At 38.2% G+C, this 17,030-nt stretch overlaps 1 protein-coding gene across 1 annotated transcript in view; it reads right to left on the bottom strand.

Annotated features, from left to right (window-relative positions):
- Window positions 1–46: 46 nt before the first annotated feature.
- ACTL6A (actin like 6A) overlaps window positions 47–17,030 on the bottom strand; it is a 29,363-nt gene continuing 12,379 nt past the window's right edge. The window contains exons 5-14 of the mRNA XM_036757797.1: window positions 15,750–15,847; window positions 14,585–14,679; window positions 14,167–14,273; window positions 13,976–14,065; window positions 11,783–11,844; window positions 11,283–11,397; window positions 11,042–11,122; window positions 3,699–3,794; window positions 1,653–1,739; window positions 47–528 (exon numbers count right to left, since the gene is read on the bottom strand). Coding sequence (XP_036613692.1) covers window positions 448–528; window positions 1,653–1,739; window positions 3,699–3,794; window positions 11,042–11,122; window positions 11,283–11,397; window positions 11,783–11,844; window positions 13,976–14,065; window positions 14,167–14,273; window positions 14,585–14,679; window positions 15,750–15,847 — 912 coding nt within the window. The 3' untranslated portion in view covers window positions 47–447. The remainder of the gene's footprint in view (window positions 529–1,652; window positions 1,740–3,698; window positions 3,795–11,041; window positions 11,123–11,282; window positions 11,398–11,782; window positions 11,845–13,975; window positions 14,066–14,166; window positions 14,274–14,584; window positions 14,680–15,749; window positions 15,848–17,030) is intronic.

The following is a 17,030-nucleotide window of genomic DNA, read 5'->3' as shown; positions in this document are numbered from 1 at the left end:
GCAGCAAGTCACCAGTTTTGTTGATTTTAACATAACAACCAAAAAGTTTTTTTTATAGTGGATAGAAATCTTTATTATTTAGTTTTGCAAGTATGAGGTAAAGGTATAGGCAGTAAGTTTTACTAGTCAGTAAAAATCAATTCTACCAATCATTTGTATGCTAATCAGAGGGTTGAAAGCAGTTACTAAAAGGAAAATATTTAGAGAAAATAGATATTTATACAAAAATTATAAAATGCTTATAGGAGTTATTGCTTTACAAGGAAGGCAAAAACTCATTTTAAGTTATATGGCCAGTTAAAGGCTTTAAAATCTGTTAAATGGAAATTGAAGTATGCAAAAATGTATAAACATTCTACAAAAGACGTTCATTTTGTTCCTGAGTATACTAAAGCTATGAAACATAAGGGATCATAGGGAAGGCCACAGTTTTTTTCAGAACTGGCTTCAAGGGCATTTCCTTTCTACACATTGTTTTCCTCCTTCTTCATACTCTTGTTTGGAAATCCACATCTGTTGAAAGGTACCCTGTGAAAGGGAGAAAAACATGTTAATAACCCATCTGTTACCTGCTAATTTCTCTTATCAGATAGTTCATACTATCTTTTAAACTAACTTGGAAATGATCAACCACTAGCAAGGAAAATATGGGACAGGGCAAAAGTATGTATGCATCTACCTTCTGCCATGCTTTTACTGTAAGCTTGTCAGGCAGAGGTAATCACCAACACAGCCTACCCTTGCTTAAGGCTAGAGCGCGTTGTTGACCTCTTCCATAGGCCCACAGTTCTGTCATACTAATCAGGGATAGATACATGGACTTGAGGATGACCAGTGGCTTGGTCGGTAGGATTCTGGGACTAAATGTTTATGTTTCCATTTTCTTGGTAATCTAGATAATAGTAGAATTGGGAAGTTTTTTTTAATGTAATGACACATGAAATTGCTAATTCAGAGACATCATAAAACAAAGTCAAGTTAGTACTCTTCCAGAAGATAATGAGGAGGGCTTTTTTCAAATAAGGTTTCAACCTCTAATGAAGTAGAACTTAAGCAAACAAAACATTTAAGTGTAAGGAGACTTAAGTGTTTGTATATAATTCTTCTAATAGACTTTTAGGGATTGTGGGAACTCTGTATCTTGTAAAGAGTTGTCTTTAAGATCATCCTTTTACTAATTTTATATATTTTGTGTACTAAGCACCTCAAAATCCCCTGTACCAACTCTGAATCTAAGAACAGTCTACAAAATCCTTTCTGGCTATTTCTTTTACTTGGCAAAGGACTTGGCTGGGCCAGAATTAATGGTAAACCTAAAGAAAACTACAACAAGCCACTGGCCTGAGGTCCACAGGTAACATGGCCAGCAGTACACATTCACAGGTTTCTTAGGGGAATCACTCAAATCAACATGTATAAGGCTCCATGATGTTACCTAGGTGTTAACAAGCACCAGACCTGGAATTATCAAAGACATCTGACTTATTTCAGAAAGGGAGCCAATCTGAGGAACCACCAGTGGTGTGAAGGATGGCCTTATATTTTGCTCCATGAGCAACTTTGGCATTCAATGAATTAAACTATAGTTTTTGAAATAATTTTAATCACTGAGAATTCTACTTTTAAATATGCAAAGTATCTTATATACCAACCAGAGAGGCTAGAATTGAGCCACCAATCCACGAACTAAATCGCCGTTCCACCGTTGTATTATTTGCAATCAACTTCAATCTCATGCTCTAAAAAGAAAGGGGGATGGGGGTGGGGGTGGAGAGTAACTTAGACCAAACAGATGGCACAACTAGGGGAATTCAACCCCCTAAGGAGAAAAGATCTCTAGATAACTCTGTTGAGACATTTTTAACAATGCATTTTCCCCATGGTTCAGACATTGCCTACATGATAACTTTTCAGGACCAAAGGTTTAGGGAATTAATAGGATGAGTAGCTAGTCAACACTGGCTTCTAAATATTGCATACATGCAATAAGTGATACATGTGGCAAGATTTTTTCCATATATGTGATATATAGATTTTGGAAGAATTAGCAAAAGAAAGAAGTGAGGCAAATACTTGTAATAGTTTCTGAGAAGAATGCCACCACCCTGAGACATTCCCTACACCCCTAAAACTTGCAGTTTAATTATTCAAGCATGTGAGATTACAACTTCTTTCAACTGTTCTAGTTTTGGACTCTACTACTTAAAACTAAGGCAAGTCCCTGGGATTTATCGTTTTCTTCATCTTTTGAGGCAATAAGGTTTAGCTGTCTGGGGTTTTATCGTTAAGATTTCTTTATATTCCAATTGAATGTAATGATTCAAGTATGCTATAGATAACTCTCTCAGTCCTCCCCTCCCCTGCTGCCATTTGAGTAAAACTGATAAAATATGGCTAGCCTATGTGGCAGATAGTCTTGTCCCTCTACTGATACTCTGCACTAATTTTAAGGATGCCTGCAATATGACTATATGAAGGATCTGTACTGTGTGTGCAATGTAGGTTCCAACCCATGTAGGATTTAGCACTTGGCAGATAGTGCCTACCAAGGGAGAAGCTTGAAGCACACAAGGGTAAAAAGCACTAGGGGCATGCTGCCCTGTTATTTAAAAAAAAAAAAAAGATTGCCTCACTCTTTCCTCATGGACTATATTCAGCTAGCAAAAAAGATTCCTTTGTAGGCCTTAGAGGTACAAGTGAGATGGGACAGATAAAAGAATGACAACAGTTGTACAGAATGGTAGTGCATCTAAACACAATTCCTACAGAAAGCCAAGTCTGTCAGACACCAAACGATTTTTTTTTTGAGTGTAGATTTGGTTTACTTTGTACTTCAGTTTTGCTTAACTATTTTATTTGTTACAAGGGATAGTTCAGGAAGTTACTATTATACATATATTTTAATATATTAATATGCTAAAATTATGTATTTATATTCATGTGTATATAAGTTTATACACACATACATACACATTTTAAGCCATAAAATTTTAAATGTATAAAAGAAAAAACACTCTGAAATAACACATCCATTCATTGGCAAAGATAGTTTAAAATTATCAAATGCAATGCTGGTGGGCCTGTCAAAAAATAGGTCCAATAACAGTAAATAGTAAAACTATGAATTGGAGCTGTTTTTTCAGAAAACATTATATCAATATAAAATAAGAACTAAAAAGAAACAGATCTTGGGACTCTAAGATCAGTGTTCTTTCAACATCTTCATTCTGGAATTTATAATTTGATTTCCATTGATTAGAATAATCAATCCTCTTTCCCTGGACCTCAATCTTTCTCATAGATCCCTCAACCACTTCTTGTCCTGATAAGTCATTTCTTTAAAATAGTGGTCTTCAAAGGTTTTTCATCACACACTTCTATCAGCATAAATATTGTAAGCACATACCCCAACATATTTATGTATAGTGCCATGGATAGAGCATTAGATCTGGGGGACACCAAGTGATTTTCAAGGGCCACAGTGACAGTTATTCATGTTTAGTGCACCCATTACTCCTGTTTCCATTTGTTTAACCTTGGTGTAATAAGTGAAAGGCTCAAATAATTTGAGAGCTAATGATGGAAAAATCTGAGAATATACTTTGCAACATCAGTCAACCAAAGAAACAACTTTTGCCTCGAGTATCCACCACGAATGAGAATATATTTGAACCTATGGTTCAGAGCTAACCACTTACCGGAGGGGTCTTCTGAGACAGCTCCCGATTCAATCTATCAGTGAAGCTCTGTATGAGAGTGTTTCCCCCTGCCACTATGACACTGCCATAAAGGCCCTAGAAAAAGGCAAGCAAAATCCATTGTTCAAATGTCTCCAAAGATTTAAGTATAAACTATGAATAAAAGAGATACCTCCATTACTTGTTTTCTACTTTAATTTTTTTATATGACTTCTCATGGGCTAGAGTTTCGGGACAAATAAAATTAGCTAAATCAGCAACAAAAATCTGTCCTCAAAGCTTGAACCTTGGGAAAGGTGAGGAAACAATGGGGGAAAAAAGCAGAAATAAATGCAGCCTACCACTAGCATATTATATTATAAAGCTGTAATGAGCAGGTCTGTTGTTATTTTTAAAAAACAATAGATTAGTGAAGTCAACTGAATAAAGCAAGACCTTGAAATAACTGAACAACAGCACAAATAAACTAAGAACACAAACCAGGAGGGGAAATACTTCCAGTTCAACTAGAACAGCTAAGAAAACTGGAAAAGTAATTGGGTTCAATTAGATTAAAATCAATATTTTACATTGGAGTTATCAAACTCAAGACCTGCTCCAAGTACTGCCTAAACCAGATTAAAATGTATTTGGGAAATGTTTAAGAAAATAAAAACACAACACAGATAATCTTAATTTGTGGTTTTCTAAGTCAATATGTGGCCTGCAGGGATCTGTTTCTATTTGACTTTAAAACCACTTGTCTTATACCACATATCAGCTTCTAACATATGTATATAGAAAGAAACTACCTTTCAAATCTATTAGGCTAAAATTCATAACCAAACAAGGAATAGATGCTTGTAATGATAGAAGAAGGCACACAAAAAATAGTACATGTTTTTGATATAAAATTTAATGAGAGCACTTTATAAACCAAGTGAGGAAAAAAACCTTTGAATTAAATATCCCCAATAAAGGTCTGTGATCTGAGAAATGTAGAAAGAACTGATAAAAATATGCAAAAGCAAGATCCATTCCCCAGTAGGCAAGTGGTCAATAGATGTGAACTAGCAATTTACAGAAGAAATACAAATGATCAAAAACCACAAGAAAAGTTTCCAAGTTACTAATAAGAGACATGCACATTAAAACAGTTCAGGTTTCATTTCACACCCAACAATCTGAGAAAGATAATTCAAAATGGGGATGTTCAATGTCGGAGGGGCAATGGGAAGACAACATTAAAATCCTAATGACAGAGCTGTGAACTGGTCCAAAATTCTGGAAACCACTTTGGAACAGTCATAGAAAAGCAACTAAAAACTGCATACACTTTGATCCAGAGACACCATTATTTTGACCCACAGCAAGGAGGGCCAAAACAAAGGGAAAGTTTGTTCCTATATATGTAACAAAATACAGCATTTTTTTGTGGTAGCAAAAACTGGAAACAAAGGTACTCATCAACTGGGAACTGGTTAAACAAATTGTAGAATAAAAATGTAACGGAATAGCACTGCTGTTCCATTAAATGACAGCTATGAAGAATTCAGAGACTCTTGGTTAGACTTGTCTGAACTGATGCAGAGCAAAATATGTGGATCCAAGAGAACAATATGTACACTTAGCACAATAATGTAAAGAAAAAGAACACTGAAAGACACTAGAATTCAGAATGAGGCAATGACCAATGTGGATTCCAGAGATCTGATGATGACACAAACCTCCCTCTTCTCAGGAGACTGGGACAGAAGCAGTGGATTGGTTTCTCCTGCTTAACTATATATTTTGTTACAAGGGAAGATGGTCCTAGAGGATGGTGTAGGTTTTGGGAAAGGCTAATGATGTAAATAAAAAGTTGCAATAAAAGGTTTTTTAAAAAAGAGGAATGGAGAATGGAAAGTTACTACCCTGCAATCCACATCAAATACACAGACAGAAATTCCCTGATAGTAAGGGAAAGGGAAGGCCTGGGATGTTCCGCAGTTTGGTGCAAGCTGTGCAATATTATCCATAAACAAGAACGTGCAAAAGACTTCACCTTCTAAAAGGAAATTATATCCTCTTTCATTTAGACCTCTTCCATGACAGTTCTGAATTACCCTCAGCAAGCATACATCTTTGCTTGACTAGCATGAAAAATCAGAGGGCCTCTGAATGATACTAACTGTAGTTGGATTTATTAAGGAATCTTTTATGATTCTAGATTTTGAGCTAGAAAGGACCTTACAGGTCCCTTGGTCTAACCTTCGAATTTTACAAATAAGGAAACTGAGGCCCAGGAGGATTAAGTAACTTGCCCAGAGTCCAAATCCAGCTGTCTTCCTCTCTCCCACTGTACCCCAAGGGAGAAGACCACAGAGCCAAGCAAGAGGCCCATAAAATGCATGCCCTAGAGCTTCCAACTGCTGAAGGCACAAGGCCTGCCACTGATCTGCAGGGTGTCTGGGACAAAACAGAGGGCTCCCTGGGCATCCTTAACATATACATGAAGACTCTTTGTTGGAGAACATTTACATCTGTTCTGACTCAACTGTGCTTAATTTTTTCTGTCATCAATAATAGCCAGATCTTGTATTCTCTGCCTCTTTTAGTCTATTCTATGATGTCGTCTACTACTAAAAATCATTTGCAAAACTTCCCTATTCCCTTCTCATGCATGACCAATCCTACTTGAAATTTCTAAGAGAAACAGAAAGAAAAACCAGGCTGTCTAACACATACCCTACATTTTTTCAAAGAAAACTGATAGACCCCCACAGGCTAAACTTCTACAAACCAAGTCAGTTTTAGGAAAGGTAAAGTGTGAAACACAAAACAATTCACTCCAGACCAAATCATCTCCCAGTTTACATTGTAAGACCTGAACAGAAGTGAGAACAAGGAAGGTCATAGGATGGACACAATAATTCCATAAGAACAGGGTCCAAGGTGCTATGGGCTCCCATTGAGCTGAGGCTGGTGGAGAATGCTGAGGAGAAAAGGAAGTTCAAAGAAGGGACTAAACAGCCAGTCTCATTTGAGCAGAGTAAATCAGATCATCATCAGAGCTACTTGACTGCTTCTGTTTTCTCTGTCAAGAAAGATTTCTGGATTGTAAAAGGTCAAATCAAAAATGTCTGCTAGGGAATCAATATTAGAAATAAGTCTAAAGCTAGTAACAGTCCCTGGCTGCATATGAGGAGCTGATGCTACTTAGCCCAAACCAACTACAATCCATGGTCCTGAAAGATGTGGTAGATGCAATGCAGGTGACCTTAGAAATATCATGGACAGATGCCACAGGACCAGAGAAAGTAAAGGGTTCTGATTTTTTTTTAACAGAAGGGGGAAGATAAAGGGAGGGTGAGGAAGAGTAAATGAATTTTGCAAACTCTAAATCGATAAGCCTGACTTCCATTTCTGATTGATTAATGAACAGGAAGTGATGATCACAAAGAACACCTTTCCCAACATGGCCCTTTCCTTCCTACCTTTCCAGTCTTTTCCCACCTTACTCTCTCTCCCAAATAATGAGCAGTCCAAGGATCCTGGCCTTCTTGCTATTCCTGTCACAAGACACTCCATTTCCAGACTCCAGGCATTTTCACCAGAATACTCTCCCTCCTCATATCCACCTCCCGGCTTCCCTGGCTTCCTTCAAGTCCTAGCTAAAAGGGGTTTATGGGGTGAGGGAGGACTACCACCTCCGGGGTGAGGACTGCTCAACCACCTGTGGTGTCACCTTTCACCCAACTCTTGCCTGTAGCTCCAAGAAGCGGTAGCATGCATAGCAGCCATACCCTGTAAACCGTCTTGGGAGACAGGGCCTCAAACCTGTCACAGAGTTAGGGGAGGGTCTACTCAAAGCATGTGAAGACTTCCCCCAGTAGAATTCAAGGATGAGAACAATTTGTTCCAACTGCCATGAAGGCAGCTGAAGCAGGTGCTGTGGTGTGCGTAGCGCTTGGTGAGACACTGAAGATGCCAAGGTCACCCACTGGGAGCCATCATCAGTCATCCTGACTTCCATGACTCTGGGAAGAGTCTGCAACTTTGTGCAACTCGGCCTCACTTAAATCCAATTCACATACAAGTCAAGACATCACCCTGTGATGTCTTGGTCCTTTCTGAAGAGGAAAGATGAACAGCAAAATCTCATCTTCAACAAGAAGTCTTCCTTGATCCCTCTCATTATTATGTTATGCTGTATAAACCTGGAGTGCACATAGTTGTTTGCATGTTGTCTCCCCATTAGACTGCGAGCTCCTTGAGAGTAAGGACTGTGTTTTGCCTCTTTTTCCATCCCTAGTGCTTAGCACAGTGCCTAGCATATAAGAGGTGCTTAATAAATGCTTGTTGATTGAATTTCTGACTTTGACACAATGCCCCCAACTGGGTAGTGTCACCTGCAGCCATCCTGGCTTTCCAGCTCCCTTTTGTGTGTTGTCTTCCACTACGAGATTGTAAATTTCTTGAGGGCAGAGACTTTTTGTTGTTTTGCTTATATTTGTATCCCCAGCACTTGCTTGGCATACTACCCTTAGCCCAGTGCCTGGCACACAGTAGGTATTTAATAAATGCTGACAGCAAGACAGCTGACAGCTTCAACAAGAACAGGTGACACCAGACTTGTCTTCTATATTTTTGGTCAGGGTCACTTGCTTGGTAGATCTGGGACGTGCCAATAGATATGAAAAAAAAATTTGTCTAGATTTTAGCAAAATATTTGACAAAGTCTCTCATGCTAGTCTTCTAAGTATGGTAGAGATGTGCCCGAGACAACAGTTCAGTTAGATTTAAAGCTGTCTGAATGACCAGTTCAAAATACAAAAAATAACAAGTTCTCTCTCTTTAAGATTCAGCGCTCTTGCCACATGCAGAACTTTCAGACTCTCTTCTTGGGTAAAACATTTATGAAACGTAGATGTGGGCTCTCAGTCCTCCTGAGCCTTCGGTCTACTCCATTCGTAAATCTGAAGCTTACTTTCCAACACACTTGTTGTCATCCTCAGCTGGGCACAGAAGTCAAGGCTGACCAAAGCAGATGCTGACATGGCTCAGAGAACTTTGTTGTTTTCTTTACAAAATCTCTCTGCCTCTGTGGCAGATGTTCATGCCACAGGCTGCAATTATCTCCAGGATGCTTATCAGGAGCACTTCAAGTCAAGATGACAGTCTTCCATGAAAGGACATCTCTGATGTTCTTTGGCCATTCAATGAAACAATTCCCATCAATTCTTTCATTTACCTCCAGAAAAGAACTTGTAAGCCACCTCTCCAGTTAGCTGTGATTTCCTTTCGCCTTCTGTTTTCACTTCTATCTCCATGATCCCATCCCATGGCTTCAGTACAGATGACTCTGGGGTCTGTTTGGGAGCCTTTATCACTCTCCTAAATTCCAGGACTGCATCACCAACCTGCTATGTTGGATAACTCCACCTGGATGTCCCATAGGCACCTCAAACTCACCATGTCCAACATAACATATGTATGGGGCTTCTCCATCATGTAATACAAGCCTTTGGCCTAATTAACTGATTAAATCTGAACCCTATTTTCCAACATACTTTCTATCCTTCCCTAGACACAGAAGTTACCAATGACCAAAGTAAACACTGACATGGCTTAGCTGATTTTGTCCACTTCCCCCTAAATCTGCCCTAGGTGTAGAGGATCCTATCATTCTTCTCATCACCCAGGTTTGCAACCTTAGTCAAGCCTTACCTCTTTGACTCCCTTACCGCCATATCCACTCAACTGCCAATTTTACCTTCATGACATTGCTCCCATCTATCTCCCATCTCTCCACTCACAAGGCCATCGCTCTGATTCAGGCTCTCATCAGCTCTTGCTTATTATTACCATAGCCTCCTAATTGGTCTGTCCTTCATTTCTCTCCTCTCCAATTCATCCTCCACACAACTACCAAAATGATACATTTGAAGTATAGATCTGACTACAAGAGTTCAAAAAGCTCCAATGATTCCTCTTTCCTCTAGGAAAAAATACAAGCTTCTACATGGCATTTAAATCCCTTCCTAGCATGGTTCCAGTCTACCTTTCTGGGCTTATTATACATTACTCTCTTTCACAAACTTTTATATTCCAGTCAAGACCTATTTGCTTATCCTAATACACAACATTCCATCTTTTGTCTCCTTAATCTCCACACAGGCTCTTTTCCATACTGAGAATGCCCTCCTTCCTCACTTCCACCTTTTAGAATCCCTAGCTCCTCTCCTGACTCAGATCAAATGTTGCCTCCTACTCAATGTCTTTCCTGATCCCCCATCTAGCAGTGGACTCCCCATCCCCAAAATTACTTTGTATATATTGTATCAATGTTGTTTTCCCTAGCAGAATGTAAGCTCATTGTGGGCAATAGTTTTCCCTTTGCATCCCCAGTGCCAACCACAAAGAAGGTACTTAATAAATGCTCACTGGTTCATTGATCACAAGAATGACTATAATTATGTGATTCAGTTCTTCCAAAAGGATATCAGTTTACTGGTCACTGAATAGAGACCTCATATTTAGCAGGCCAACAGTTAACTCAATACCTCAAGTCACTTAACCCTGTTTGCCTCAGTTCCTCATCTGTAAAATGAGCTGGAGAAAAAAATGGCAAATCATTGCAATATCTTTGCCAAGAAAACCTCAAATGGGGTCATGAAGAGTCTGACATGATTGAAATGACCAAACAACCACCACACAGATGGTCTAAAGACAGTGATGTTCTTAGTACTGTTTCTACTACTGTCACTCCACCACTTTCACTTGATAAGAAGAAGGAGGCCTCATAGGACTGATAACCATTTTTTATTTTGGATTCAAACATTACCATGGTGAAATAAATCATCTCTTAGAAGCCAACCTACTGGTCACTGGTTTTTCACTGGGCTGGGCCATAAGCAGCAGACTTCATCTGTTGCCTGGACCATAATAAAAGCTTTTCTAGGGTGGTAAAACTTGCTAATGCTGCCAACACTACTGGGCCAGCCTTTGAGAACCCAGGATCACACCTCCATATTATGATGAGGCACCACAGTAAGACTTTGTGGAGACTGAGATAGAACATAAACTTAGCACAGTGCCTGACTCCTCATGGGCACTTGACAAATATTTCTTGAATTGAAGTGATGTGAACATTGTCCTATATTGACTTGAGATGAACAACACAAAATCTAAGACGTGAAGATCAAAATCTAAAATGAGTCTGCAAAGCACATATTTGTCTTTTGCACCACAGCTCAGGTGAAACAAAGTTGTACACAGAATTGTCAAATACAGAAATCATCACTGTACAGTGTACACATGTAGTTACATACTTTAAAATATCTAGTGAAGAGGTAGATATACAATAACAAGATAACACTTACTGGTCTGATGTCAATGTCACACATCCCAACGCTTGTGGTAACAACATGACTGACTCCCAACATCGTGTTGCCTGATAACCCCTGCAATAAAATGAGTAGTCACTGGTCAACACCTCATACTTTAATAAAGTACATCAAAAGCTTTTCTAAAAATAAGCCTCATTTCAGGATTTACAACTCTATGAAGAAGAACCAAACTGGTAGCACCATACAAAAGTTTCCAAGCCACTTCCATCATTACCTTCACATTAGACGGGTCAAATAACCCTTCAGGAATCTTGAGTCGCTCAGCACCAAAGTCACAGTTGTAGCCATTGGGAAATTCATAGTGAACTGTTGGCATCTGTGCAGCCACTCTGAGGAAAGAAATTCAGAAAAATTTAAAAAGAGGGAAAAGTAGTAGAGAAATTACTGAAAATGCTTAGGGACAAGAAGAAAACTAGGAGTGCAATAAATTCATTGAAGCTTTAAGAAAATATAATATTCAGCAGTATTATATAACACTGTATTCACTGGCCTTAAACTGGTACATTTTAATTCATACTTACACTCAAACGTAAGCTACGATTTACTTTAAAAACAAAATCAAATCCTCTCCTATCCACTTCTAAAATCACAAATATTTCTATAGCTAAGAGATAAAATAGTCAAGTAAATCACCAGACAAATATGGCCTCTCAAAGATGAGTGTGAAAGTTCAAGTTAAGTCACAAGATTTACAGACAGAACAAGAGAACATACTGTTCATCATAAGTTGAATCTGATACTTGGAGGACAGAAGCTTGGAAATCCTGGATCACACACTAGGGGGAAAAATTTTATAACAGTTAGGATTTTTTAAAAACAAATTTTTACTTTTATTTATTTAATCATATCATTTGATGGAAATTGTCACTGTGTGATACAGACCCTAATGTCCACAATGGGTAGATTTCAAGGCATAAATTACCTTTAATCACTCTGAATGCCATAAAGATATAAAATCTTCAATAATACATGTCACATAGAGAAGCTATTATGTACTTGCTGAATAAAGAATTCCTTTTGAAAGAATCACGATTTCAGCAAACATGACGTGCCTTACCATGCACAAGACGCTGCGCTGGATACTGAAAAATACATTCAGGAAATTTAAAAGTTATTTAGCTAAGACTTGAATAGAACTTTTATGGAACATTGGGACTCTCAGCATCTTAGTGCTGACATAACCTCAGAGGCCATCTAGTCCAACTTTTACCCATCTCTCCCGCTCATTTCAGATAGGCAGGCAGTCATCCAACCTCCCACCTCCCAGAAAAGAAACCCACCAATCACCCCTGTGGTCACTCTCAAATACATCAATGTCCTTCCTAACATATCCAGCCCAGACATGAACACAATAATTTAGACGCAATGTGAGCAGAGTACAAACAACAATGCCCTCCGTCATTCTGGCTGCTGTGCCTCTCAAAGCCACACCGCTGGCTCACACAGAGCACACCATCTACCAAAATCTTCTGTCCTTGTGGAGAAGTAGCAGAAAGCAGAAAACAGCAAAGCCCCCGGAAGAGCAATGAAAAGAGAAGACCTAATTTTATTCCTTTCCTCCCCTGAAGAAAGAAGACTTGCTACAATAATTAGTTTTCTTCCCCCCCCCCCCCCGGGTTTACTATTTAAAACAAGCTCTCTCTTCCGGGTTGGGGAAATCAAATATATTAATATAGGATCTTCCTCTCTAAAAAGCCCTTTCCTTTTTTCATATGTACCAGTTCATTACCCACACCTATCAGGGGATTAAAGAGCTGTTCTAATCCAGCCAATTTTACTGATTAATTGAGCAGGTAAGGTTGCCAGCACTAGACCAAATCCAGATCAAATCATTGCTATAAACTATAATGGCACAAAACAAAAATAAGGCTACTTTTTTTTCTCCCTAGGAAGTAAACGTTTATAATAAGCCTTGGTGATGTCATTATCTCTGATCATTTTGCTAGGAGTTAATTAATCCCCCCAGGAAATCTTTTTAATATCTTTATCTCTAATTCTAAGATTCAAAAAAAAACAAAGAGGGCATACCTCTGGCATGACCAATTCCAGTCTCAAAACTTTTAATAGTTACATGCTTACAATTCATACTAGCTTATTCAAGTCCTTTGTATATGAGCTGGGCACATGCTAGGTGAGAGACCTTGAGTAAGAACTTCTGTTCTCTGGGTCCTGGATTTCCCCATCTGTAAAATGTGGGGACTGTACTAGATATCTCTAAGGTCTCTCCCAGGCCTTGATTTTAATGGGAGCAGAGAGGAACTGCACCTGTGCTACTCTACCTGGACTCCTAGCACATACTGACAAGACAACCAGGTAAGACTGGAGATGGAGCCAGTGGCCACTGAACAGAATGGAGCTAACCAGTCCACAGGAGACCATGACTTTGCTCAATAAATATCCTAGAAATACAATCATTTTCAGCATTTGATCCTGCCTCCCAAAAGAAATATGCTGTTATAACTCATAAGATCCAAAACAAATAGCAATTCTTTTGTAAGCTATTTGTCTGGCAAGAATCAAATACACCCAAACAAACTAATCCACTTTATTTATAAAATGTTACTAAAGAGATGAAACACCTGTGAGGTCCTAAGGAAGGTAAGATGTCAGGAAAATAATCCAGCATCTACTACATGCCAGGTACTCTAGATAAAAAGACAGGTGCTGCCTTCAAGAACCTTATAGTCTAGTAGAGGAGAGAAGTACCCATATAAGTATGTATAAAAGATCTTCAAAATAGTTACCAGGACTTTCTTTAGGGGAGGGGAGTTGCTCAGGGGGTCAGGAGTACACACCCAATCTCAGAGCAGTTATAGCTACAACATAAGGCATTTTAACATCATGTTTCCCACATCCCACTAAAGAAACACTACAGAGAGTGATCACATGAAAAAAGCAGCTACTTACATTACACATGTAATTGTGCCAAGACCTCGTAACCTGTGGCAACTTTTCTTTTCTCTTCCAATTTGCTGGGGATCCTTCACGAACAGCCTCCTGAGGTAGCAAAAGGAGTGGAATCAATTCAAAGATTTAAACCTGGGAGGGTGGCAGGAGAAAAGACAAAACCATCCCTAGCCAATCCAACTATTACTTACCTTTGATGCGATCATGTATGGAGGGATCAATTCTACATTCATTTCTTGGAACAGTTCTCTGCACTGCATGGTAATAAAGTCTCCTGCAAGAGGTGATTTCACAATTCCTGCAGGAAAAAGAGGAATGCCCAAGGGCCATCAATTCCTAATCAAGTTCCCTGGGACAGAGGAGGAAGATAACACCAGCCCTTCAAGGCACCAATCCCCAAATGGAACACACTAGTAAACTCACAAGCTCTCAATTTCTAAGCACATCAGCTTTAACAACACGGTATTCCAAAGAGCAGCCTTTTATAAAAACTGTAAGAACCAAAAGGCATTTTCTTCCTTGAAAATGCCTAAGATAGCTGCTGATGATTTTTGTTTCTAAATAAATCATGTGTGTGCTAGTGCACGTGTGTTATTCCAGGACATTTACCTTGCTGAAGGACATATCCATCATGGACTGGAATGGCAGTAGTATGAGTGGCCCCGCTATCCAAAATTAGCCCTGTGGAACGACCATTAGCAAATCTAGTTTAAGGAGTTAAGGAGATGACTTCAAGATACCTAAAATTCTGTTCAATGTGACAAAAGCCTCTTTAAATAACAATGTTTATGAAATTAGTTTAATAAAAACTGAGACCATTTTCTTGTTGACAAATGACATGCATTAATTTTTAAAATACACTTTCCATCTATTCCATCTTGCATTTACATCTCTATCATAAGTGTGAGCTCCTTGAAGGCAGGGACTGTTTCTGCTGCCAGCACTTCGCATAAGAACTGGCACATGGACACATTTACTAAATGCTTGTTTCACTGTCCCAAGAGGCCACTCTAAACAATGAAGGCAACATATGTGTAGTCCTTTCTAAACTAGGAAGTGCTACATGAGTATAAACAGTTATCATCATCTGTCACCCTCTGCACTATTTTCACTCGTGATGCTCCAAGGTCATGCCTCTGCCACCTCCTCCGTAAAGCCAGAAGTCATCCTTTACCGCTCTTAACGCAAAAGCAATCAGAACCTATGCAATTCAAATTAATCATAAACTTCTTATATTACTGTCTTTTATTACCTAACTTTTCATATATTTGTCTCCTTAGCTAGACTAGTGAGAATGCGGACATATTTCATTTATCTCTGTATCCTCAACAGAGTCGAGCAGAATGCTTTGTGCACAATTAGTATTCAGTAAGTGTTTCAGTGAATTCCTTAAGTGCATTTATAGCCAACCCCAAATTTTCTGTGGTAAAAGAAAATAAAAAAGTATGGCTAACAAAATATAGATAATCTAAAAAAACTTGAATTTTATTATTACAATCCCCATCGATGAACCTTTTGCCAGTAGGGCCGCTAGCAAGCAGCCAATATAACTGATTTGAATGTAGGCTTTCTTTTTCTCTTCTTACCTTTTGGGTAGCAATGCCATACCAAAAAGGCAGAAAGAGAAGAATGCATGACAATCTTCAAACTGTATAATAAACCTATGAATAAGAAAGCTGATTAATGCCTCAATTCCAGTAGTGTTACTTTTAATGAACACATTTATATTGTTTCTGAAAAAAAAAACCCACAAGTATCAATACTTTAAGGATACGCTGTAAGAACTGCAGTTTTACAAAGGAAGAATGCAGGGATGTTGTAGTGTTCAAACATCAGCTCTGTCAGTTTCTCTCTTTTTGCTCTGGTATTCCACTTGGAGTTGGGTGAGAAAAAGGGGAGGAGAGAGAAAAACAATACTCAAATGTGACTATTTGGTTCATAATTTAAACATGGTAATCTCAAAACTCACTACCACAGAAGCAAAGTAATCAATATCCAATATTTACATAATCACGTATCATTGCTGGTTTGGCAAAGAAAGCTCATTCTAAAAGTAGGTTTCAATTTACCTGTCTCTTGCTATGAGTTCTTAAAAATAAAAATAAATCTTCCAAATAAAAGGAAATGAAATCAGACTTCTTGTGGACATTTTAAAAATGTACCCGAAGTGTTTCAATGTATCCAATAGCTAAACCCTAAATTATGCAACTAACAGTACCCAGAGTCTCCTTTTACTTGCATAGCAATCATGAAAGTAAAGAGAAACCACAGAAAACTGTTTTCACAATTTATAATCACTGTTTTTCCTCCATTTAATGAACCGTGTTATTCTCAACATCAGACAATCTCAATTTCTGGTCCAACATATGATTTCTCATCAAAGTGACAATACACAGACTTTGGGATACAAAGGAAATTAATGCACTAAAATGTGAAAGAAGTATACAAATGAATCCAAATAGTAAAGGAATCCTTGGGAGAAAAAAATAACTACGATATTCCACCAAATTGAAATAAGTGAACTACACAAGTGGGATAACTTACAGTAGTTTCCAAAAATAGCACCCCTATGTTCAGGTTTCACTGAATTACTCCAAATTCATCATATTCTAAATAGCTACTAAAACAGATTAAACTTATACTTCTTTGTTTTCGAATTCAGCACGAAACTGGCTATCATATCTGTAAGATGTTATACAAAGATCCAAATTACCCTTTTACTATTACATTTGTTATTTTCTCTTCATTTCAGATCTAGAGTCTAATGGAAAGAAGTAGATCTCGAAATGTACATTATTTCATTATTTAATCCCATGTTTAGTGTTATGCTAAAAATAAAAGTCTTCTTAAAATTCCAATTGAAATCATCTTTTCTTTAAAAACTAAGTGCCCCTCTTTAGAAAGAAAATTCAATAGACCTGAAGTTGCTGACAAAAAAGGTGAAGAGTGTGAATGTCTATATTAAGTTCCTGCCTTCAGAGCACCAATTTAGATGCCCTCTCAAATCTAAACCAGAGAAAGAAAAAACTCCTCAAATGTTTTTGAGACTAATAAA

Source organism: Trichosurus vulpecula, chromosome 4 (assembly GCF_011100635.1).
Source record: "Trichosurus vulpecula isolate mTriVul1 chromosome 4, mTriVul1.pri, whole genome shotgun sequence".
In the NCBI taxonomy this organism is placed as follows: domain Eukaryota; kingdom Metazoa; phylum Chordata; class Mammalia; order Diprotodontia; family Phalangeridae; genus Trichosurus; species Trichosurus vulpecula.
This window is presented reverse-complemented; position numbering and strand designations above follow the sequence as displayed.